The 22958-nt window shown below is 44.9% G+C and overlaps 2 protein-coding genes across 2 annotated transcripts; one reads left to right on the forward strand and one right to left on the reverse strand.

The window, feature by feature from the left end:
- The first annotated feature begins 10491 nt into the window (after positions 1-10491).
- LOC124698492 (ADP-ribosylation factor-related protein 1-like) lies at positions 10492-13930 on the forward strand. The gene is made up of 6 exons (XM_047230975.1): positions 10492-10636; positions 11469-11609; positions 12163-12271; positions 12388-12449; positions 13144-13247; positions 13397-13930. Exons 1-6 carry the CDS (start codon positions 10544-10546, stop codon positions 13497-13499), a joined length of 612 nt encoding a protein of 203 aa, XP_047086931.1. The 5' UTR covers positions 10492-10543; the 3' UTR covers positions 13500-13930.
- Positions 13931-16638: 2708 nt separating this feature from the next.
- On the reverse strand, positions 16639-18186 carry LOC124698493. Its single transcript, XM_047230976.1, has one exon. It carries the CDS (start codon positions 18133-18135, stop codon positions 16933-16935), a length of 1203 nt encoding a protein of 400 aa, XP_047086932.1. The 5' UTR covers positions 18136-18186; the 3' UTR covers positions 16639-16932.
- Positions 18187-22958: the final 4772 nt, after the last annotated feature.

Consider the following 22958-nt stretch of genomic DNA (forward strand, 5'->3'; position numbering starts at 1 on the left):
AGTGTAGAGTATTATAATGCTTGCAATATGTTCTTATGTAAGTTTTGCTGTACCGGTTCATACTTGTGTTTGCTTCAATTAGCCTTGCTAGCCTAAGCCTTGTATCGAGAGGGATTACTTCTCATGCATCCAAAATACTTGAGCCAACCACTATGCCATTTGTGTCCACCATACCTACCTACTATGTGGTATTTCCTGCCATTCCAAAGTAAATTGCTTGAGTGCTACCTTTAAACAATTCAAAATTTATTACCTCTGATTTGTGTCAATGTTTTATAGCTCATGAGGAAGTATGTGGTGTTTATCTTTCAATCTTGTTGGGCAACTTTCACCAATGGACTAGTGGCTTCATCCGCTTATCCAATAATTTTGCAAAAAGAGCCGGCAATGGGATTCCCAGTCCCAAATTAATTAACAAAAATAGACACTCCTCCATGGTATGTGATTGTTGGACGGCACCCGAGGATTCGGTTAGCCATGGCTTGTGTAAGCAAAGGTTGGGAGGAGTGTCATCATCATAATGAAACTAAAATAAAAAGGCACTCCTTCATGGTATGAGATTGTTGGCAGTGCACCCGAGGATTCGGTTAGCCATGGTTTGTGAAAGAAAGGTTGGAAGGAGTGCCACCCAAAAATAAAAATAATTCATGGGAGCCGCTCTTGAAGGTTTGTCTAGCAAGGGGGTTAGAGTGCCCACTACCATTCGTTGACAACAACAAACACCTCTCAAAACTTTACTTTTATGCTCTCTTTATGTTTTCAAAACCAAAGCTCTAGCACAAATATAGCAATCGATGCTTTCCTCTTTGAAGGGCCATTCTTTTACTTTATGTTGAGTCAGTTTACCTACTTCCTTCCATCTTAGAAGCAAACACTTGTGTCAACTCGTGCATTGATTCTTACATACTTGCTTATTTGCATTCATCATATTACTTTGTGTTGACCATTATCCATGAGATATACATGTTACAAGTTGAAAGCAACCGCTGAAACTTATATCTTCCTTTGTGTTGCTTCGATGCCTTTACTTTGAACTTATTGCTTTATGAGTTAACTCTTGTGCAAGACTTTTGATACTTGTCTTGAAAGTACTCTTCATGAAAAGTTTTGCTATATGTTATCTATTTGTTAGCAACTATAGATCATTGCCTTGAGTCACTTCATTCATTTCATATGCTTTGTAATAGTATGATCAAGGTTATGTAAGTAGCATGTCACTACAGAAATTATTCTTTTTATCGTTTACCTGCTCGGGACGAGCAGGAACTAAGCTTGGGGATGCTTGATACGTCTCCAACGTATCCATAATTTCTGTTGTTCCATGCTTGTTTTATGACAATACTTACATGTTTTGCTTGCACTTTATGATGATTTCATGCATTTTCCGGAACTAACCTATTAACAAGATGCCACAGTGTCAGTTCTCGTTTTCTGCTGTTTTTGGTTCCGTAAAGGCTGTTCGGGCAATATTCTCGAATTCGACGAAACGAAGACCAAACCTCCTATTTTTCCCGGAAGCGTCCGTAACACCGAAGAAGAGTCCGAGAGGGGCCGGAGGGCCACCACACCATAGGGCGGCGCGGCCTGGCCCGGGCCCGCGCCGGCCCGTGGTGTGGCGCCCCGTGTGCCCCCTCGCGCCGCCTCTTTGCCTATAAAACCCCTTTCGACCTAAAAACACCAAAACTCTTGACGAAACTCCGTAAAAGACTCCGTGGGCGCCGCCGCCATCGCGAAACTCCAATTCGGGGACAGAAGTCTCTGTCCCGGCACCCTGCCGGACGGGGAAGTGCCCCCGAAGCCATCTCCATCAACGCCATCGCCTCCATCATGCTCCGTGAGTAGTTCCCCCATGGACTACGGGTTCTAGCTGTAGCTAGTTGGTATTCTCTCCCCCATGTACTTCAATACAATGATCTCATGAGCTACCTTACATGATTGAGATTCATCTGATGTAATCGGTGTTGTGTTTGTCGGGATCCGATGGATTGTTACATTATGATTGTCTATCTACAAAGTTTATGAAGTTATTGTTGCTGCAATCTTGTTATGCTTAATGCTTGTCACTAGGGCCCGAGTGCCATGATCTTAGATTTGAGCTTTATACTATTGCTTAGATTGTATCTAAAAGTTGTATGCACATGTCACTGTCCGGAACCAAAGGCCCCGAAGTGACAGAAATCGGGACAACCGAAGGGGATGGCGGTGATGTGAGGGACACATGTTTTCACCAAGTGTTAATGCTTTGCTCCGGTGCTCTATTAAAAGGAGTACCTTAATATCCAAGTAGTTTCCCTTGAGGCCCGGCTGCCACCGGCTGGTAGGACAAAAGATGTTGTGCAAGTTTCTCATTGCGAGCACGTACGACTATTATTGGAAAACATGCCTACATGATTAATGATCTTGATATTCTCGTCTTAATGCTATTTCAATCCTATCAATTGCCCGACTCGTAATTTGTTCACCCAACACTTGTTATTGGAGAGTTACCACTAGTGTAGATAGCTGGGAACCCCGGTCCATATTTCATCATCATATACTCGTTCTATATGTCAATCTGTTTTCCGGTGCCATTGCTCTCATATTACTATTACTCGCTGCTGTGTTATTGTTACTACCGCTCTCATATCATCGCTACTTTCACATCACCCCCGTTGCTAGTGCTTTTCCAGTGTGCAGCTGAATTGACAACTCAGTTGTTAAGGCTTATAAGTATTCTTTACCTCCCCTTGTGTCGAATCAATAAATTTGGGTTTTACTTCCCTCGAAGACTGTTGCGATCCCCTATACTTGTGGGTCATCAGGGTGTCGTAGCCGTTTACTGCATCTAGGAGCGCATTGACATTCGCGTCCGGAGGAACACCGGTGGTCACCTGGTCAAGATCAAGCTCCGAGTTATGCGCCAAACACATGGTCAAGGCCATCGCAGCTGCGCCTCGAGCTGATGATGCTTGTAGATCCATCACCAGCTCCGGAAGAACGTCCATCTTTTGTATAAGCTTGCGAACATTGCAAGTACGACTCCTCTTGATGGATAAGTTGTAGCATATCTTCCGGGAGGCGGAAATGAGGTCTTTGCAATCATCGCCTGCTAGTTGAAGGAGGTCGTCTCGGGGGAACAAACTCCGACGCTTTTCCGGATACCCAAGCGGCTCTGCACGAGATAATCGGATATAAGTATGCAGTTTGAGCACAAGAAAAAGGTCGGAGCAAGCATGTACATAAGGTTCTAGGATAGTACCCAAGATGTTCTCACTGAGCAAGTCCCAGTGATGCTCCGCGGTTTCCATATATCTCTAGAGCCCAGTGAGTTCTTTCTGCTGCCTCTTGATGGTCTCGCTGTCAACATTTCTTTTCAACACAAATTCGCCCTTCTCCCTGGCGTGCTCGGAGTTTTTCTCCGCTAGCTGTTTCTCGGCCTGCTCCCTTTTTAGTTCCGCCTCCTTTAGTTTCGTTTCCAATTCTTGGTACGAGGAGCGCAGGTTCTCAAGTTCCGAGGAGGCTGTGACAAGGGACGAGGATGCGCCTATAATAACACAGGTCAAAATCGGAATGTGAATTAAATGATGAGCAAAGGGCGGAAACCAACCTTGGGCTTCCGCCAGTTGTTTGTTTAGTTCTGCATTCGCATCTTTCAGAGTCCGGATATTTTCCGCCTGACTTAAGGTAACGCGGCGCTGAAGGGCAATGTTCTTGTGCAGCTCGTAATGCAGTGCATGTTGTTCCTGTAAAATTAGACAGAGCAGGAGTAAAAATTCCGCCTGTATCAGTGGATTCCTTTAAAGCATTATTGCCGGAACCTTTCCGCCATAATGCTTGGGGGCTACTGCTTCAACTTAAAAATCTTTCCGTAAGTGATCTTTGTCTAAGCATTTAAGCGCTAACGTGCATCTACATTTCCGCCTACATGCTTGGGGGCTACCGGGGAGTACCTTTTGCTTGCAGACGAGTTTGTCGAGGAACTGGCCGACGTTCTTCTTGAAGTCCTGAATCTCCGATGTGGCGACATCAGTTTCCCCCAGGCGTTGTTCAACATGGCGTTGAGCAAGTCTTGTTCAAGTTCCCATTTCTCCGCCTCAGTAAGTTTACTAAAAAACTTAGTTGCGTATACCTTGGGGGTGGAAGCGAGGTCAGTCGGATCTCCAAAATTCTTCGGAAACACGACAACATCGCCAGCACCGGCTCCGGCTCTTTCGGAGGAAGTAACCTCAGCTTCTCCTTGACCTTGTACTCCTGCTTCGTCTTGAGCAAGTCCTTTGTCTTTAGGATCTTCTCCGCCCACCTTCTCGCTACTAATCGGAACAATTTCCGGTGGAGTATTGGCGGCAGGAGGGGGAGAACGATCAGCTTGAGAGGGGGACGCTTGAGGAGCAGTGTGAGATGTGTTTGGCGGAGCTGGAGTAGGGGGATCAACAGCCGGAGACTTTTTCATGTATTTGGTAATGGGCTCTTGGCTGGTGGTCCGGGTGGCGGCGGTACTTGGATTCCTACAAGCAAGCGAAGGGGTTCGCGTCATAAATAACTTCATCAAAATAGAGATGCACTACACTCGGAAACTTACGGGGCACCGGGGATGATGGGGCGCGAGCGTTTGCCAGCTGTTGCCAGCATTTTCAGACGAGCTTGCTCCGCTCTCTTCGAATTTAGCGGAGGGGGCTTCACGGTTTTTGGCTTTTTGGCGGAGGCCTCGCCGCTGGCTCCGGCTTCTGAGCCGGAAGCTTTGGCGCGGGGACGCTTCGAAGGTCGAGGGGCCGCCTTGCGGGGTGCCTGTTCCTCTTCCTCTTCTTCTTCATCCGGAACCTCCTCCGCCCCGTCGCCGCTGACAGGAACACGAAGAATGGTGCGAAAGTTTTCCTCCGCCAAAGTATCGAGCTGGAGGGAATAAGCATATAAGTTAAGATCGATATCCAAAAACTTGTGAAGTTTGAAGTAACAAAGGAAACAGAGCTTACCGGAGGACATTGGTCGTTTGTGTAGATATCCTTGATCAATTCCGGGACCGGTTGGCCCCGGCCTATCTTCACGAGCGTTTTGATTCTCCTTTTCAGAGAGTCAGCTGGAAGGTCGTGGCGGGTAGCCCGGAGTAGGTCGTCCGCCCCGGTGTATGCGCAAATTAACCGCGTATTATGCCGCAGTGGCTGGATCCGCCGGGTGAACCAGCTAAGTGTGAGTTGAGCTCCGGTTAGCCCGTCATGGACTAACCAAGATATTCTCCGCGCCGCTTTCCCCAAGATCGGAGTTTGAGCGAGTGAGGGAACGAAGCTCCAGCTCGCAAGTTCTTCCGGAGGCTCGTTGATGAACTTGGGCAGGCCATCATGGACGTTCGGAACTGAAATGTTCTTTTCATAGAACCATCCGGCGTTCCAGTACCGGACGGATTCATGCGAGTCATGTGGTGGATACATGCGTCCAGGTCGGAGCATGAACGTCATGCTCCCACAGTTCACCATTGCTTTTTTCCTTTGTTTCCTTCTTCACTCGGAAGAAAAACTGCCATAGCTTGACATCTGGTCGGATTCCAAGATGCCCTTCGCAAAGTGTTGCAAAGTTGGAGAGGAGGAGGTATGAGTTGGGGCAGATATTGTGAGGCTGGAGCCCATACGTGCTGAGGATGGAGAGGAAAAACTTCGAGCAGGGGAGCGACAACCCGCGCTCCACCCAAGCCTTGGTCATAACTACTTCATCAGCTCCGGGCTTGGGGACGTCGGTGTCGCGTATGAAGCTCCAGTAGGCGGAGATCATACCCTCGTTCTGGAGCTCTCTAAGCTCCACGTCGGTGGTTTCACAGGGCCACCATTGACCCCGTTCTCCCTCGCGGATCCGAGCCTTGGAGGCCCTCTTGTTTTCCACTTCCTGCACTTTGGCTGCCATTCTCGCTTGACCCTCGAGTTCTTCTTGAAGTTCTTTGAGGGAGGGGATCCGGCCTGGAGTGGTGCTGGAAGATGCGGAAAATGGTTGAGCTAGCCGGATGTCGGAAACATATGGTGGTATAAATGCTATGGGATCCGGACATATTGGTTCTAACGAAGTGGGATTTGGGCTACTCGGAGAGCCAGTACAGTGCGGAGAATCGATTGGCATGCTTCCGGCTGCACCCATTTAAAATATTCGAGTAATCAGAATCTACGCTACACTTCTTCTTCTACGAGACCGGCGCACTTACCGTTAATGGCGCGGTGGTTCCGTGGGACGTCGGCGAGGTTGTGCTGGCCGGACTTGTCGCGTTGCGCTTCCGAAGACCACGAAACGGCGGCGGTGGAAAAATCTCGATTAAACACGTAGATCTCAGGTCGAGGGAGGCCTTGGAGTGGCGGCGGGAGAAGTTCCCCGTGCAAGAGTTCGCTGGAGTTGAGATCCGTCGGGCGGCGCGGCGCGAGGAAGAAGATGAAGTGGTGAGGTGCGGTGAAAGAATGAAAAATTACCGAGCCGCGGGGTATTTATAGGCCACGCGCGGAGATTCGGGATTCGGATCCAACGGTGGAAACGGAACGGTCGCACCGTTGGATGGATGACACGTGTCTTAGGTCAAGTGCGGTAAAACGACGTGGAGGTAACTTAACCATGCACTCCCGAAATTTCCGGCTAAAGATTTGCATCTGCGAAAATTTAGCGCGGGAAATAAGGAGGTTGTGCGCGGGAAAAGCGGAATCTCCGTTGCGATACCTAATCTGAAGACGAAGGATTTCCGAGTGAATGAACCCGGAATCAAGTAAAAGTTTTGAAGCTCTTCAAGATTCTCTTCGGATCCGAGCTGAATGAAGTCGGAGGAATGATGAATCTCGGAGAACTTCGGGGGCTATTGTTGTGGGTATACTTTATGGGTATATCAACGGCATGGCCTAGATCCGGCAAGCCCGGGTGGCCCACAGTTGGTGATGAGGCATGTGGCCCATCGGGCGGCCCAGTTGCTGTAGATCCTGAAGGATGAAGTCCAACCCAGGAACAGGAAGCCGGATCTCTACCGACCTACGAAGGAGGTCGGATCCGTGACGGCCCATGAAGTATCCGGATCCAGCACGTACTTGGAGGAAGGCGGATCCTTGACGTACACGGCAAGACTTTGTACCGTAGTTAGGCGACTTGTATTCCGGCTAGGACTCTCCATGTAAACCCTAGATCCGTGCGCCTTTATAAGCCGGATCTTGGGAGCCTTAGAGGCACAACCACAACTCATTGTAACATCGCGAAAGCGCCCAGATAATTCCAGACAAGTAGCAGTAGGCCCTGTCATCGTGCAGGTGTTCCGAGGCTGTGTAAATCGCGTACCACCGTCCCGTGTGCACTCCACCGTATGGCCCCTACTTCTTCTCCCCCTCGTGAGGATCCCTCCTCCGAGGTACCGTCGATTAGGCAACGACAGGCATGCAGCGAAGGAGGCTAGACCCTCTATTAAGGAACTAGCGAGGACTGGGCGGAGGTTGAGAGGGAGCGGGAGTGACAACTACGGTTAGAGGGAGTGAGAGTGGGGAGGGGCATGCATATAGGGATCGAGCCAACCAAATGACTTTTGGGCTATAGGAGTGATAGGAAAGTACATCACATACGGTTATCTTCAAACCTTCATTACCACCGATGTTCACATATGGAAAGCGTCCAACCCGCACCGGCAACGATCATTGCAGATGTGGGTCAGGTCGTGAGCGCCCAATTCTGGCATGCCTCACCGCCCACACGCTTTCTACCATGTGTGGCTATAGAGTGCCGGTGCCGATGAAGGTGTCTTATGTATTGCTCTGTATTAGTGCTATTTCATAGTCTTGCACCAATTTTATGAGATATTGCTTTTATAAAATGCTTATGACTTGTTCAATTGGACAAGTCAACGTTGGTCAAGAGCTGTACAAAAAGGAAACATGAAGAAGCAAATGCCTTTTACCATGTTACAATGGTAAAATGGATGGCAAGAAATGAAGAATCTCCAACCAAGATTATGAAGTCAGACACTTCCTCCTCGGTTTGATGATGTGAAATACGTTGATGGTGGTGATGATTATGAGACAAGGAGGAGAGATGTAGAAGTTCCACTCCAAGCTCAGCGCTGCCAAGGAGGAATATGCCTATAGGGAGGAAGTAAGAGAATAAAAATGTTTCAAAGGAGAGGAGAGAGTGTTGTGTACAGGAGGCTCTCCAGGATATGATCTCAACAAGGAAAGAAATTAAGGCTGGGAGGAAGCATGAGACGAAAGCAAGGTGAAACGAGCCCGGTGTCATTAACATCGAAAGGTTGCCATTGAGGAGAAGTAGAGTGTCATGTGAGAGGATGTGATGACCAAGACCATGGAGAATATAAGCAGAGTATATCATGTTCATAAGCACGGATGGCCTTGATGATCAACAATTAGCATATGTTAATTCTATGCACACATACCTTGGCATCAAGGCTGAGAATTTATGGGCGGTAGTGGGAGCGGGATTCGATCTTTATGTTTGGGCAATTTGGATGAACTATATAGCTTTTATGATCTTTTGTGTTTTCATGAAATTTTCTGATACATTTGGACCATGTGTTATGTCAGAATTTTAGTTAAAAAAGATTATGGATGTGAAATGTTGTTGCACCATATGTAGGAAAACTTAAATGAATAATTTATTTATTATGATGTGAAAACGGAGTTAACATGGGTGTATATGCATACAAAAGTGGAATTAGATATAAGGATGAGATTGAAGCATGAGGCCAAAAAGAGAGGCAATTTTAGGCTCACCTTACATTGCATTTATGGGTGAGTCTTTTGTTAGTTTCTTTGGAGATGCTAGACCGATATAATTTTGCACAATTTAAAATAAGAAAACATATAATCAAGCCACACCTAAGGAGGTCGTGTTTGACTGAACATGCACAGAATATTGAATGATTACACCATATAGAGTTTCATGTAAGATGGAATGTTTGAAAAATCTTATGGATGCTGCAATTCTCACACAAAAAAACATGAAGCCACCTTGCTAGCTGTCCTAACACCTACAAGATTGATGAAGGAGATGGCCATGTTAGGACCATGTACCTTTACCTCACACCTACCCCCGTCATGTTAAAATCGGAGGCCTCACCAAATCACCCAACAACTAGCCAGGAGGAAAATCCGATGCAAACCTTCAACGCCCACAATCGCACATGCTCTAGTAGTCGCCGACGTCATCTTCCGCTGACCCATCTTCCGCCGACCCATCTTTAGGACAAGGATCAAGGCGTTGATCTTGCCTGACCTGCCATCGATGTCACCACGACGCCAGACAACACCACCACCCTACACGTGTCTATCATCATACGCCCACCACCGAGACCCCCGCTGTTGACATCGATGGCATGCCACCTTTCAATATCCATCCTCTACCACCGGATATCCTACGTGCTTGCATGCCAACTCTACCAATCCTTGGAAAAAAAAAAGGCCAATCAAGTCTTTGTCCTTGTATTAAGAGGAAGAATCAGTGTGCAGAGATTTGGTTAGGCCGACTGGACTGGAGCACATGGGTGAAGAAGAAGTCGCCGCATCTTTGCACTGTGCGGGCGTGCCTGCAAGTCTTTGGATTCCCAAGTGGTCAGGTCAACCTATGCTTGTGCTACTGCCCCCTACTCTGGGCCCACCTCCGCTCCACCCACAGATCGCGCAGTCACTCAACGACGACGACGACGTGAACCGGTCACCGCCTGCTCGACCCCACCCGTTGCAATTCGCGCGCCGAACAACGGACGGGCCCACCCGTCAGAAGGACACAGTCGTCGGCGCAGCAGCAGCAATCGTCGGATCGGGTCCAAACCCAACACAGGCTGCTCGCCCCTGTTTTATATCCCCTCCTTCCTCCTTGAGCAGACCTCGCCGTCGTCGTCGTTGGCATCAGCGACTCAGCGGCGAGCCCAGTCTCAGCGCCGCTCCCCTCCCCCCGCCCCACCTTCCTCGCGTCGGAGGGCGACCCGATCGCGGAACCAGCTCGGCCGCGCGCCTATCTCTCTCCGGTGAGCGATCCAGATCTGCCCCGACCCTCCCCGATCTCGACCACCGCCTGTTTCGCTTAACTTACACGAGACGCTCATTGGTTAGCCGCGGACTTGGACAACTCTAGTACTAGTTGCTGTCATCACGGTGTAGCATTTCTTTTTGTGTGTTTCGGCCCTCATTTGAGGTTTACCCCCTTGACGAATGAATATGATGCGCCAGCTTCTGGGACACTGCTGGTTTCTGCTTACATGTTTGATTACTCAGGATGTGTAACCCAAATTGTACAATAGCAAAAGCCTATGTTTATGGTTTAAACTCGTTACCGCTCTGGGGTCTTTCGGGTGATACAAGTAGGTAGCATTCATGAGGATTTTGCTATTGCTGAGTTTAGTCTTTGTTTCTGCGCATTTAACACCATTCCTGCTTTAGATAGTACTGAACACTTCTAGCAAAAAAAAAAAATTGAGTTGATTAGCGAGCTTCTGGAGTGATCTCTATTTGGGCTTTATTGCAGATTACGAATGTCTTTAACGCAAGTTTGGGATTTTCAGGACACGCCGACAGTTAAGCGGTTAGTTCATTGGTGGAGGAAGCCAGCTACAGCAATGTTCTCCTTGGCCCATGGTCTATGGAAGTACATTTTTAACAAGACCGAGTTCCATGTTCTTATTCTTGGCGTTGACAAGGCCGGCAAGACTGTAAGTGCTCTCAAACTTTAACAATGAAATAGATAAGCTGGTAATTTATTTCTGCTTCTTTGTCTCAAGTTCGGTGGTCATTTATTACTTGGTTATTCAGCTGTTCCAAATAAATGCACTCATCATGCTACATTGTCAAGTTTGTCAAATCTAACAAGTATGATGCTCAAACAGATGACATGTTTCATAGGGGAAGACCTATTGATGACAATACATTCTAGCATACTCTCTTTTGGTGATGCTATTTGTTGATTGTGCATCAACTGGAAATTGCCTAAATCTTAATTTTTCTTTTTTATATAGTTGAAAATAGGCGTGTTGTACCTGATTTCCTATTTGTACTTCTTTTTGGCCATATAGTATATTACTACTCTATTCTGGCATTCTGCGTGTATGAACTTGTATAAGTCCAATTTCCCTCCACCCTGGTCATGCTAAACTAGCCCACTATACCTTTCTGGTTAACTTCTATGGTCCTACATCGGCTATATTCTTTTGCCCATGATGCTTGTCCTCACAATCCTCATATGTGTTCTAAAATGTGGTATCTATATTTGTATGCTAACATATATGTACCTAGTAAAAAAAAACGTTGACTAACGGGGGGAAGATTCCCTCCCTTGGCTATACATTGTTAGATAGGTGATGAGACCTCTCCAGCAGTGGATTTATACGCGCTAGATAACACCCCGTTTAATTCGATCCCCTTGGGACTCGAACCCAGGTGGGCTGGCTGCGCACTCGCATGCCTTGCCACTGAGCTAGCACTCTAGTTCTCATATATGTACCTAGTAGCAATATGTTTCTAACATTTGTATAATTCATGTTACAGACATTATTGGAAAAGGTGAAATCAACTTACCTGAAAGGGGAAGGACTTCCACCTGATCGTATTGTTCCTACTGTTGGACTTAACATTGGACGCATTGAGGATTCAAATGCAAAACTTATTTTCTGGGATCTGGGAGGTCAGGTAAGACTGCTAATGCATTCTTTTGGACTGAAATCCCAGTGGACTATTGGTACTCCTTCTATTATGGTTGATTGTCTGCTGAGTAGGTTATTAGGTTAATTGGAGTTGCAATCTACATGTTGTTTCAAATTTGTACTATGTGGAGGATGTATACCCTAGGATTGAAGAACTATGACCTTGTTGCTTTAGGAAGTAGGCAACAACATCCGCTGGCGAAGTAGAACATTAGAACATTTGCTTATGTTCTGAGTATGTGCGGTCATGAATCTTTGTTGCGTATGTGGAACAAGGAGATGCTTGCTCCACTTGATTGTTTTTTGATCAATTTCATGTTTCCGGCGATGTGCTATGTTTTGTCTTATCAGGAAAGAATTAGGGAAGCATGTGATATGGCCCATAGTTGGACCCATATCTGTGTTGTTCTTTGCACGTATTCAATTCCACTGGTTGATATCACCTTGGTTTCGTAACAGGAACTCCTTATAAGCACATACCAGTCATGAAATTCCATTTTACATGTTCAGATTTATGACATGCATTGCATGGTTGCTAGGTTGGTCTACGGACGATCTGGGAAAAATATTACCAAGAGGCCCATGCCATAGTATATGTCATGGATGCTGCAGCTGAATCATCATTTGAAGATGCCAAATCTGCCTTGGGTAAACAAACCTTTTTTCATCATGAACTAACTATTGTATCATCGTTAGATGTGTAGAATGTTCTTGTTATATCTGAATGATATCACTGAATAGAAACCTAACATTTAATTCTTCAGAAAAGGTTCTTCGCCATGAGGATCTGAAAGGGGCACCGGTCCTGTTATTTGCCAACAAACAGGTGAAGTTTTTTTTTTTTTACTTTCCTGAGATGACTTTTGAATTGTTTATCTGCATGTTCTCTTTTAAACCACCACAACATAATACTGGGGTTAACCATTAAACAAACTTGTTCCTTAGAGCAAAGTTAGCGCATTAATAAAAAATATAGTCAAGTCCACATGCTACATCCATAAGTAACCCACCATATTAATATAAATATGTACCATATATTGAGACAGTAAAAAAGAGGGAAGGAGCTATAGCCCTTCCATGATAAATTAAACAATGATTAGGCTTTTCATTGTCTTCAAAGTACAATTTAGACCATTTAATTTTTAATTTGTTAGGAAAAAATATAAATTACACAAAAAATCCTCACTTGCAACAAGTCTGATAATATTCTCATTTTATATGCAACTATTCTATGTGTGTACTGTATCGCTTATTTTTGAAAGCTAATTACCCTTGTTTTGCTGTTATTTTCAGCAGATAATAACGATATCCCTTCTGATCTAGTCAACCATTTTCTTCCGATTTCCTCATTTTACCCAATTTTTCAAATTTATATATAACATGTCAAAGATATTCTTCATAAATGGATCTTGGGAGTTGGTTCACATTTACTTCTACAAACTGGGATCCATATGAATATGTCAAATAGCTTATTTATCTTATGTTCTCATGTTTGGATTTGCTTCAATTTGTCTGTGCAGGATTTACCTGGAGTTATCTCTGACGAGGAATTGAGTAGGCGTATGCACCTTAAAGAGCTAAATGATAGGCCATATAGATGTCAGGCTGTATCTGCTTATGATGGGTGAGAATCCCCACTGTTCACCTCGACGGATGATAGTTGAAGTTCGCTGATTTTGCCGGAGAAGGCTTTTGCCTTACTGTTCTAAGTGCATTGTGTGCTGAGTGTTTTTTCTTTCGTTTTCATGGAACACTTGATTTTTTTTCTGGCAGGAGGGGGATTAAATCTGGTATAGACTGGCTGGTGGAACAGATGGAAAGAAGTAAACGCACCGAGGTTCTAAGGGAGCGCGCAGGTGTAACTGGGCAGATTTAGAACGTTGACAGGCATTTCTGAATGAGCGTGTCATGTGATGCAGATGGCTTATAATCTGCATGATTTTGCGTCCCGGCGACAATTTTCGGTTACAAGGTTAATCCTTCCAGACTGCCTAGGAACGTGGAGCAAATTGTTTAGGTTGTGCAGCGTTTGTGCTGTGTTGATGGTGATATGATTCATTTGGTTTTTGCACATGCCATTCTTCTGTATCTAAAGATCCATTTAGGAGTCGTGTTCATATGATTGCATCAGGAAAGTTTCGGTATAGAGGGGTCAAAGAGCAGTGTGCTCCAGTCATGTTCTTTGTGAATGGTAAAAGAAAGAGAGAAAGAATCTATTGTAATTGGGTGTTATCTGAACTTGAATTACAGAGCTTGAAACTTAAAATTTACAGCTGAAATGGAAGTTTAAATTTCTGGCCTCTGCAATACCTTTGCCATCTCTCAATTCCGACGGAAAACTGTCTTCCTTTAGTCGTGGTGGTTAAAAGAAGCACAGTTCATCCAAAGACGAATTATATGCCATTTTGTGCTCCATGTATGTTTATTTTATTATCATGCTCATACAGATGGTCTGCTACCGTGTCTTAGCCGTCAAGTGCTCGTAGAGGCCATTTGATTTGCAGGATTCCTAAAACATGGTAACAGGACAAACGCATGACCGAGTCGTTTTGTCTCAAACGAATTTCAAATATTTTCCAAGTGTGATATTCCTACATAGATTATTGGATTTGTAGGATTATTATTCATAGGGACTTTTCCTATGGCTTCTTTCGCACAATGTTTATAGAAATAAATTGTATCCACTCAAACCTTGTGAAACAAATATTCTTGTTTTCCCTTTGGTGCGCTCAAACAAATCTTGATGTAGACAAACAAACAGATTTTGAATGAGCATGGCATTGCAATTGTACGTTTCTTTTCTAGTATTGCGCTTTGGAATCAGAAAAAAACAAAATAAATGCAGCAAAATGTTTAGTGGATGGAATTTTTCTTCCAAAATAGAGTGCAAGGAATCATGCGTCATTAGAAGAAAAACTCGGGGGATTCCAATCCTGCGAAAGAAACTGACTAACATAGGAAAGAATCCTCGATTCAAATTCTCCAAAATGCTGTCAAATCCTCCACTGCTCATTCCTGGCTAGCCTTTTAGCCTGGATCACAATTTATTTCATGCATTATGTGTACCAAACAGGCCTATGGAAGAATATTATTAACAAAATGACACCATATATTCAGATACCCCAACTGCAGCACGACAGAGCATGAACTGACCCAGTGGCTCGAAGCAACACCTAAAACTGAAGGCCACAGTCAGATACTACCAGAAAATCAAAAGGCGGGGCATACATTAGCGACAGTGATAACAAGTGGCGCCCTGCAGATGTAAAACTTAGATCTATCAATGGCCGTGAACACATCTATAATCGTTACTGGATCCTTGAATTGCAACTACATTTAGCATTAACCCAGCAAACTAATGATGGAGCTTTACAAGGTGCTCGTATATTATCCAGGCTTGGGGATAAGCAGCTTCATAAACTGACAGAGAAAAATATTTGCCACCGGCTAATTATATCTCCTCCAAACATACAAGTAATTCAGCTCCAGCAAAGGGTGTTTGGGGCAGCTGACTCTTGTTTGTGAAAGAGCTGTTTATCTATCTCAAGAAACTACATATATGGTTTGGTCCGATGTCAAATTGGCCCATCCGATCAACAAAAACATATTAGATGGAATGCAGGTATCCCTTTTCAATCACAAAAGGGACTTTTTTTCAGCAACCAAAATCACATCAGATGTAAAATGCAGGCAATGCCGAAAATCTGTTCTAAATAACCACGTCGACTATTTCAAATGCTGTCATCCTCACAATTCTCTGCAACAATGAACAGCAACCAAAATCACATCAGATGTAAAATGCAGGCAAGGCCGAAAATCTGTTCTAAATAACCACGTCAACTATTTCAAATGCTGGCATCCTCACAATTCTCTGCAATAATGAATCAAAATATCACACAGATTGCTATAGAACTACCCTTATCTCTTAACACGAGTATTGCCAAAGAAATGATGGAAACAGAAAGGCACTTGGTTTCATGATTCTCTAGTCGATTACTTGTAGCCACCTTTGTTGCTTCATTAGAAAGTTCGATTAAACATGATTATCAGCAACTTGGGTTTTTAAATCTTCCATGCATAAATTACACCTAATTATCCATGTTTCTCTGGGTGTGCATATGTATACTTCAAGCGGGCAATATAAGAAAGAAATAATATTTGAGTACCAAATCTAGAATGTGATTTAGAGGAAGGTAAAACTGCATAATGTAGGTTTCTGTGTGAATCATAAAAGAATGCTTGACTATCCAATTACCTAACTGCACTATCTCAGTGAATTGCGATATGAAGGCTAGTTCAACATTTCACAGGAATTGAAAAAAAAATCTAAGAAACCCAAATCATACAGATATAAACAATCATCAGCTTACTACAAACTGCAACAAAATCGAACTAACCCAAACCGCATAGGTCTACTGAAGCAATAAACCTACTAACTAGATCCTAGTTAAAGCAGACCATTTTTTGGTCAGCAATATACCATGAGATGCAGACCATTACGATATGAACAATCTACCATGAGATGATTATGATGCTGTCTTTGCAAGAGACCAAGTATTGCTCAATTTCAGTACATTGAGAGTTAAGACATCTTGTTAGTTTGATAGATTGCTGCCAGCTTCAGTATCCATGATTTCGGCCAATGAACTTTTTTGACATAAATTATGTAACACGAAAGTTGATCACATGCTAATTACAGATATTGATCCTAAATTTACTAAAAACAATCAAGCGATCATGATGAACCAAAATCAATAGTATAAGGAATTTAGGTCATACACGAAATCCTAGGAAAGCATAATGAAAACATTGAAGTATGAACTTCATAGTAGAATGAAAAACTTTGTATTGCCAAGTGAATCATTATAATAGAGCTAATATATGCCTTTGTAACAAAAAAATAAGTGTCTGTGTTCAGGAAGAAAAAGCCAGCTTACTTACTTGCTCATTTGCTCTCAGAGGCTTCTCTAGCCATTGTGGACACCCTTGAAGAAACCAAAGTGACATGACAAGCATTACCGATCAAGCAAGGCTTAGTCTATGAAGCATTATTTTCATCACAAGAAACACTCTCAAGTTTGTCTGCCAAAGACAGTACATATCCTGACAACTGGAGACACCACAAAGACACAGGTACTTCTAGCCAGCCTAAACGGAACGACTCAAATGCTAGCTAAGTGCCTACAACAAGATGAGATAATAGTACAATAACAAGAACTACACAAGAAGGGTAAGGGTAGTCCTTGAAACATCTGCTCCGACCGACTAACCATACAATACTTGAGCACCACAGCAAGCCCTGGCAACGGCTACATCATCCTCCCAAGATTATCCACCCTCAAGAACGGCATGTTGTGTAAATTCCCCAGATTCCCTAATATATCTTCAGTTGGATCAACATCCAGATGGAAGGTGCCCAGATCCTCAACCCCTCCAGCGACATTTGCCCTGCTAGTACCATCAGCAGCCTGTGCCTCCTCATTTATGTTAATCCCTCTGACCTCCTCCAGCTGTTCACCTTCACCGTCCTCAGCCCACCCATCCTGTCCAAGCATCGACTCATCAATGCCGCTCTCCACACCACCACCGAAAGAACGCCTCCTGAGCCCTGCCCCAACCTTCTTGCGGGCAGTTGTCTTCTTGACCCTACCTCTGGATGATCCACCACGCCCACGAGCACTCCCATTCTGCGGCTGCCTGTCATTGCTGCCTCCACCACGGTTACCATAGCTCCTACTAGCGGCGCCCCCACCACTTGGCGCATTGTTCCAAGGGAAGACCTTGTAAAATGGCTTCCAGTTGCCACCCAGGTCCGCTTCGTTGGGGAAACCCAGGGGGAAGAACCCCCAAGCACAGTGGTACATCTCGGTGCCCGGCACGACGGTGGGCGGGGTAGGGATCTCAGCAGCCACGAATCCCCGGCGGCAAGACTCGTTTGGGCACTTGAGCGCGCGGCCCACCAGGTCGCGCGGGTACTGGTGGACGTAGCAGCAGAACGGGCACGCCGTCCAGAAGTCCGCCGCAGCCGCGGGAGCGGCGGCAGCTGCAGGTTGAGCGGGAGCATCAGGCGGGGTGTTGGTAGAGGCGGAAAGGCGTTGCCGGCGTGCTGGATCGGAGAGGAAGTTGTAGGCATCGTGGACGATGCCTAGGGCGACGTCCGCGCCAGGATGGGGATTGCTGGATTGGAGGAGGAGCGCGAGGCGGCGGAAGGAGCGGGATATGGTGGCTTGGTCGGCGGTTTTGGAGGGCACCTGGAGGACGGCGAACGGGTCAGGTTCGCCGGTGATGAGCATCGCCTGCGAGGCGAGGAGGACGTCAGCGACGGCGAGGAGCTCGTCGACGCCGGGGAGGAGCGGATCTGCCTCCACCGCGCGGTCGGCGAAGCGCTTGCAGCCGACGAGGTCGCGCGCGTTGAGGAGCTTCTCCGCAATCTCCAGCCATCGCGGCGCCTGCTCCCTCCCGCCGGCCTCTCCGCCGCCTCCACTACCGCCGGCGCCGACAGAGAAGTTCATGGTTTTGGGGGAAATGGCTTCGGTTTGCTCCTTTTGGGTGAGTTTTATGACGCGAATGGGTTGTGTGATTTCTTCCCGATTTCGTGCATAAAAGCCACTTTATGGGAGCGCATTTACTTGTATCCGATGGTAGACAGCAGTACAACACAACATCGATACTCCCGCAAAGAATGCTAGTAAAAAAAGCATTTACACAAGGAGACACTATACCCGTGCCGGTTTACAGGGTCTATGCGTCTCCCAAGATCATCAATTTAATTAATATAATATAAATTTTACATTATAAAAATTATGCCATTAGAAAGTACAATATTTGAGCTTTCTAATGAGATATATTTTGTAGTATATATTTTGTGTTACATTGGTAAAATTAACAACCTAGGAATACTCGTAGGACCTGTAAACTGGGACGGAGGTACTCTAGTTTCAAAAAGAAAAGAAAAAGCAACTTTGCACGCACAGGCGTGACTCATCCTAAATATACTTTTTAGATATCAAAAACGTCAATTTTCATTCAAATTTATATATAGTTTGCAGAATTTAAAACAAAATATAAAGAGCCTAAACTAACTCGTAGGGGATGAAGTAGTCAAGGTGATGCCTCGTTGAAGCCGCCGTGCTCCCACAATTGAATTTTAATTTTAAAACTCCTATAGAGAAGAGAATCTTAGACATTTTAGATGAACGGAGAAAATAAAACTTATAAAAGTGCTACATTATTAAAAAAAAATTGGCATGATAAGAAAATCATTAAAAGAGACTTCAAAAAGGGTGATCAAGATTTATTATTTTCTATAGAGTCAAAATAGGATGGCCTAAATGTCATACAAGAGATTTACCCCTACGGAGCCATTTGACTTCAAGGAGATATTAGAGAGAAACCCTATGCTGTTATTAGGCAACGTCTTAAATAGTAGATTGCATGCCAAAAAAGTTTATTGGATTGGGTCTCCAAAGTTCCGAGAAAAGGTAACTCTTTGGTACGTAACTGCTTCGGAAAGTCGTGAAATTTCTATAAGTTCATTTTTTATGAAAAATACGCCATGTACCAAAAGGATTCGATGAAACATAGTCGGGAAGGAGGAGAACACCTACATGGCACGGTTAGATTCCTTGGCCGTGCCACCAGATGCTTCTTCGCCTTCCGAACTCCGTTGCGCCTCTGTTTCATGCTCAGACATCGGTACTTACCCAAAAACCTTTTATAGATACTCCATCCTAACTTTGTAATCTCATATTGAGTCAAATAAAACATTGTTTTTGAGTTTCTACCCTCGAGGTTTTTGACAAATCATGTATTTTTTAGATTTATAGAATAGAGATAAAAGCATTACCACAGGCTCATTCATCGAAAATCAAAATCATAGAGACAGGAAAAGAAAAACAAATTTCTATCAAATTAATAGAAAGAAGGATACCTTCTCTGATTTGAATCCCGTCCTCCTTTAAATAGGATATCTATATACTTCCCTATGTGCAATGTCTTCATGGGGAGGCTCGCCACGAGGGTATTTCCCTTATGGAAAAGAGGATCGACCTTGGTTGGACAAGATGAAAAAAATGGAAGAGGAACAACAAATCACAAGAAGGGATTTAAACCATGGAGCGGGTGGAGTTGAGCTGAAGCAACTATCAATTGTCTTAAGAAAGAGATTGTAAGGAAGAAGCACGATTACCAGGATCTCGCAAACACATCAAATTGTTGCAGGAACTAGAGGAAGCAAACATATGAAACGATGATTAAGGGGATGCAAACCCACATCTCAATCTGTATGGAAATAATCGAAAAGCTTGAAAGGAGCATTGATACGTCCCAAACGTATCTATAATTTCTTATGTTCCATGCTACTTTTATGATGATACTCACATGTTTTATACACATTATATGTCATTATTATGCATTTTCCGGCACTAACCTATTGACGAGATGTCGAAGAGCCGCTTGTCTGTTTTCTGCTGTTTTTGGTTTCAGAAATCCTAGTAAGGAAATATTCTCGGAATTGGACGAAATCAACGCCCAGGGTCCTATTTTTGCACGAAGCTTCCAGAAGTCCGAGGGGGAAACGAAGTGGGGCCACGGGGCGACGACACAACAAGGCGGCGCGGCCTGGGCCCTGGCCGCGCCAGCCTACTGTGTGGCCCCCCTGTTAGGCCTCCTGACCTGCCCTTCCGCCTACTTAAAGCCTTCGTCGCGAAACCCCCAGTACGCGATTCCACGTTGGCGCCGGAATCCCTGGTGTTGCGCCGCACTACACTCCTCCGCCATCAACCTTCAACGTGCTTCTTGTCTCCTCCTGGTTCGATAAACCTTGGTTTCTTTCTGAGGGAAAACTTGCTACTGTACGCATCACACCTTCCTCTTGGGGTTCCCAACGGACGTGTCGACTGCACGCATCAAGCATCAAGGCATACAAGGCCAGGGTAAGCACATTCACTGAGACCATTTAATATCTTGCATCTAGTTATCTTTTATTACGGGGGTTTACCATCTTTTATCTTATTTTATGCTTTGCTCTTTGAGCACTATCTATGTATTTGTTTGCAAATAGTTTTTTTCGATAGGTGTTATCCATGTTTCCATTATTTGGGAATTTATGGGGAGCACTCATGCAAAGGATCACACCATGATAGTGGTTTAACCACACTTCGCTTAGAATTTACTAAGTTGATCATGCTAGACAAGCAATGAATTAATCAAACAATATTAGATATAAAAAGGGTATTAAGTTTTGAATTGTTTCATCTAGCTTTATGGGCGAGATTTAGTTGTATATGATATGACATTAGGAAGAGATGCTATCAAGGGGAATGAGATACTCTAACTCATTGTTAACCACGAGTGGTCAATTAAGTTATTTAAGGATCTTGCAATAGAACTTCTAAAAATAAAAGAATAAAAGAAAAAGAGAAGTAAAGAAGAAGATGAAATGAAAGAACATAGGAGATTTATTGCAAGACTTGAGAGTAACAAGTGTGACATTGTGATTTCAATAGTTAGACCGTCAACTGATGCCATGTTTTGTGCTGAACGTGTTTGACCATCTAAGACAAATACTTGGATAATAAGATTAAACGTTGTGCCTGTCTTGTGTGATCTATTCTCAATATAGCATCGGAGTAGGCAACAAGATGAAGAGACGAGGCCTTATATGTAGCTGCAAACGGAAACGGGAAGTACCATTGATGTACCATATATAATATGTTCTTGATCAATAAAAAATGGGACCACCTACGGGCCATGCATGAATAAGAAAACTTGCTGAACAACATATGAAAGCATGAAATTGATCAGATCATGGCTGTTCATGCGGCGATTGATCTTGGTCTGGATTTTTCTCATGGGACGGTGTTGGCTTCTCATGTCTGGCGCACTCTTAGATCTAGAGTCCACCCCGCTCGTGACTCTGGGAACTTCATCATGGTGGTCTCCTTCGCCATATCTTCCTTCAGGCTTGATGAAGATTCAGTCTCTTTGGCTCTTGAGGCTGCGACTGGTGGCTACTGCGACGATCTCAAGGTTTCGCTTCTACGAGGCATGGTATTCTCTTTCTCTGTCTCCTCTAAGGGAATTGGTTTGTTTATGCTTGCTCAAAAAATTTATAGCTGCCCCCAATTCAAATGTTATTATCATCTATGCAGTTTTGGGGGGCCAAATTGGTGGCATGAGTTCTTGTTGTGGGAACGTGAGTGTGCGGGAGAATTGATTTTAGCATCCAGAGCTCGTCGTAGGGTTCGTCCAACTCCTAGATGGATCAGTTGATCTAGGGTTCGTACGGTTTCTTTTCGTCATGTGGCCCCTTCTGTGGAGTCACATGTTGTGCCTTCTACGTCTTTGGAGTCTCTTGCTTCGCTGCCAGCGCCGCCTGCCTCACCGGCGGTGAACTGACAGCAGTTGATCAACTTCGGCAGGTTTGATCCGATCCCTATGATCGTGCCCGAGATTTTTGGAACGGCTCCCTCGGATCCCGCTCCTTCCGCGCCTATTTTGATTTCAAATCCACCTCTCTCTCCTAGGTTGCATGCTTCTACTCCTCCTGGGCCACCTTCTGGGCCTCCTGCTCACGAGAGAATGATGTGATACTACCTACACAGGTTAACTCAGATGATGGGCTTTCTAGTCTGGTTAAGGCTTGGGCCTAGACCTACTGGGACTGCCACAAATGTCTGTGTATGGGCCATGTGGCGCATGATTGTCGTCGACAAATTAGATGAGGTGCTATTTTAATTATGGCCATAAACAAAGGAACTGCCTTAACAAACCCTACCAATTAAAGAAGTGGGTTCCAAAAGAAGTGCCAAAATCCCCAAATATCTGCGACGCTTCCCATCCTTTGTCATCAACCCCCGTCTTCTCGCCTTCCTCTGCTCCTGTCTCATCCCACCACCGTGGCGCAGCGCCGCCTCTTCCACCTGTGAGCTCTTCTTCGAAGGCAATGGCTAACTTCGAGCTCGATCCCCACCTTTTCCTTCCGAGGGGCCACAATATCATCGACGGAGGAGTCCTTCGTATCCCTTGGACCTTCATCACGCCACTTCATCCCAGATCAGTTCGAGTCCTTCTGTGTGGCGGTGGTTGAGCCTGAACCTCCAGCTCAAGACTTGCATGATCTGCTTCACCTTGTCAGAGACTTCATCGTCGGCATTGGATTTCAGGTGATAAATTTACAATCTTGGTTTTATGGAGTTGGTCTGTTCCAAATGCATAGTCCTGTTGCCCGAGCTGCTCTAGTTGATCATCCTCTGCGATATTTTTGGCCGAATCGCTTTATTCGTTTTGAAAACCATAATGAGGGGCCAGGATATCGTGTTCATCAGGGGGTTCG

The sequence above is a fragment of the Lolium rigidum genome, chromosome 3 (genome assembly GCF_022539505.1).
Source record: "Lolium rigidum isolate FL_2022 chromosome 3, APGP_CSIRO_Lrig_0.1, whole genome shotgun sequence".
Lineage (NCBI taxonomy): Eukaryota > Viridiplantae > Streptophyta > Magnoliopsida > Poales > Poaceae > Lolium > Lolium rigidum.

Bases quoted from the DNA above. Each gene is read 5' to 3' on its own strand.
- LOC124698492 (XM_047230975.1), top strand. From the start codon at position 10,544: ATGTTCTCCTTGGCCCATGGTCTATGGAAGTACATTTTTAACAAGACC. The intron at 11,610-12,162 runs GTAAGACTGCTA...CATGGTTGCTAG, and splicing joins TCTGGGATCTGGGAGGTCAG to GTTGGTCTACGGACGATCTG. The intron at 12,272-12,387 runs GTAAACAAACCT...TTAATTCTTCAG, and splicing joins AGATGCCAAATCTGCCTTGG to AAAAGGTTCTTCGCCATGAG.
- LOC124698493 (XM_047230976.1), bottom strand. From the start codon at position 18,135: ATGAACTTCTCTGTCGGCGCCGGCGGTAGTGGAGGCGGCGGAGAGGCC.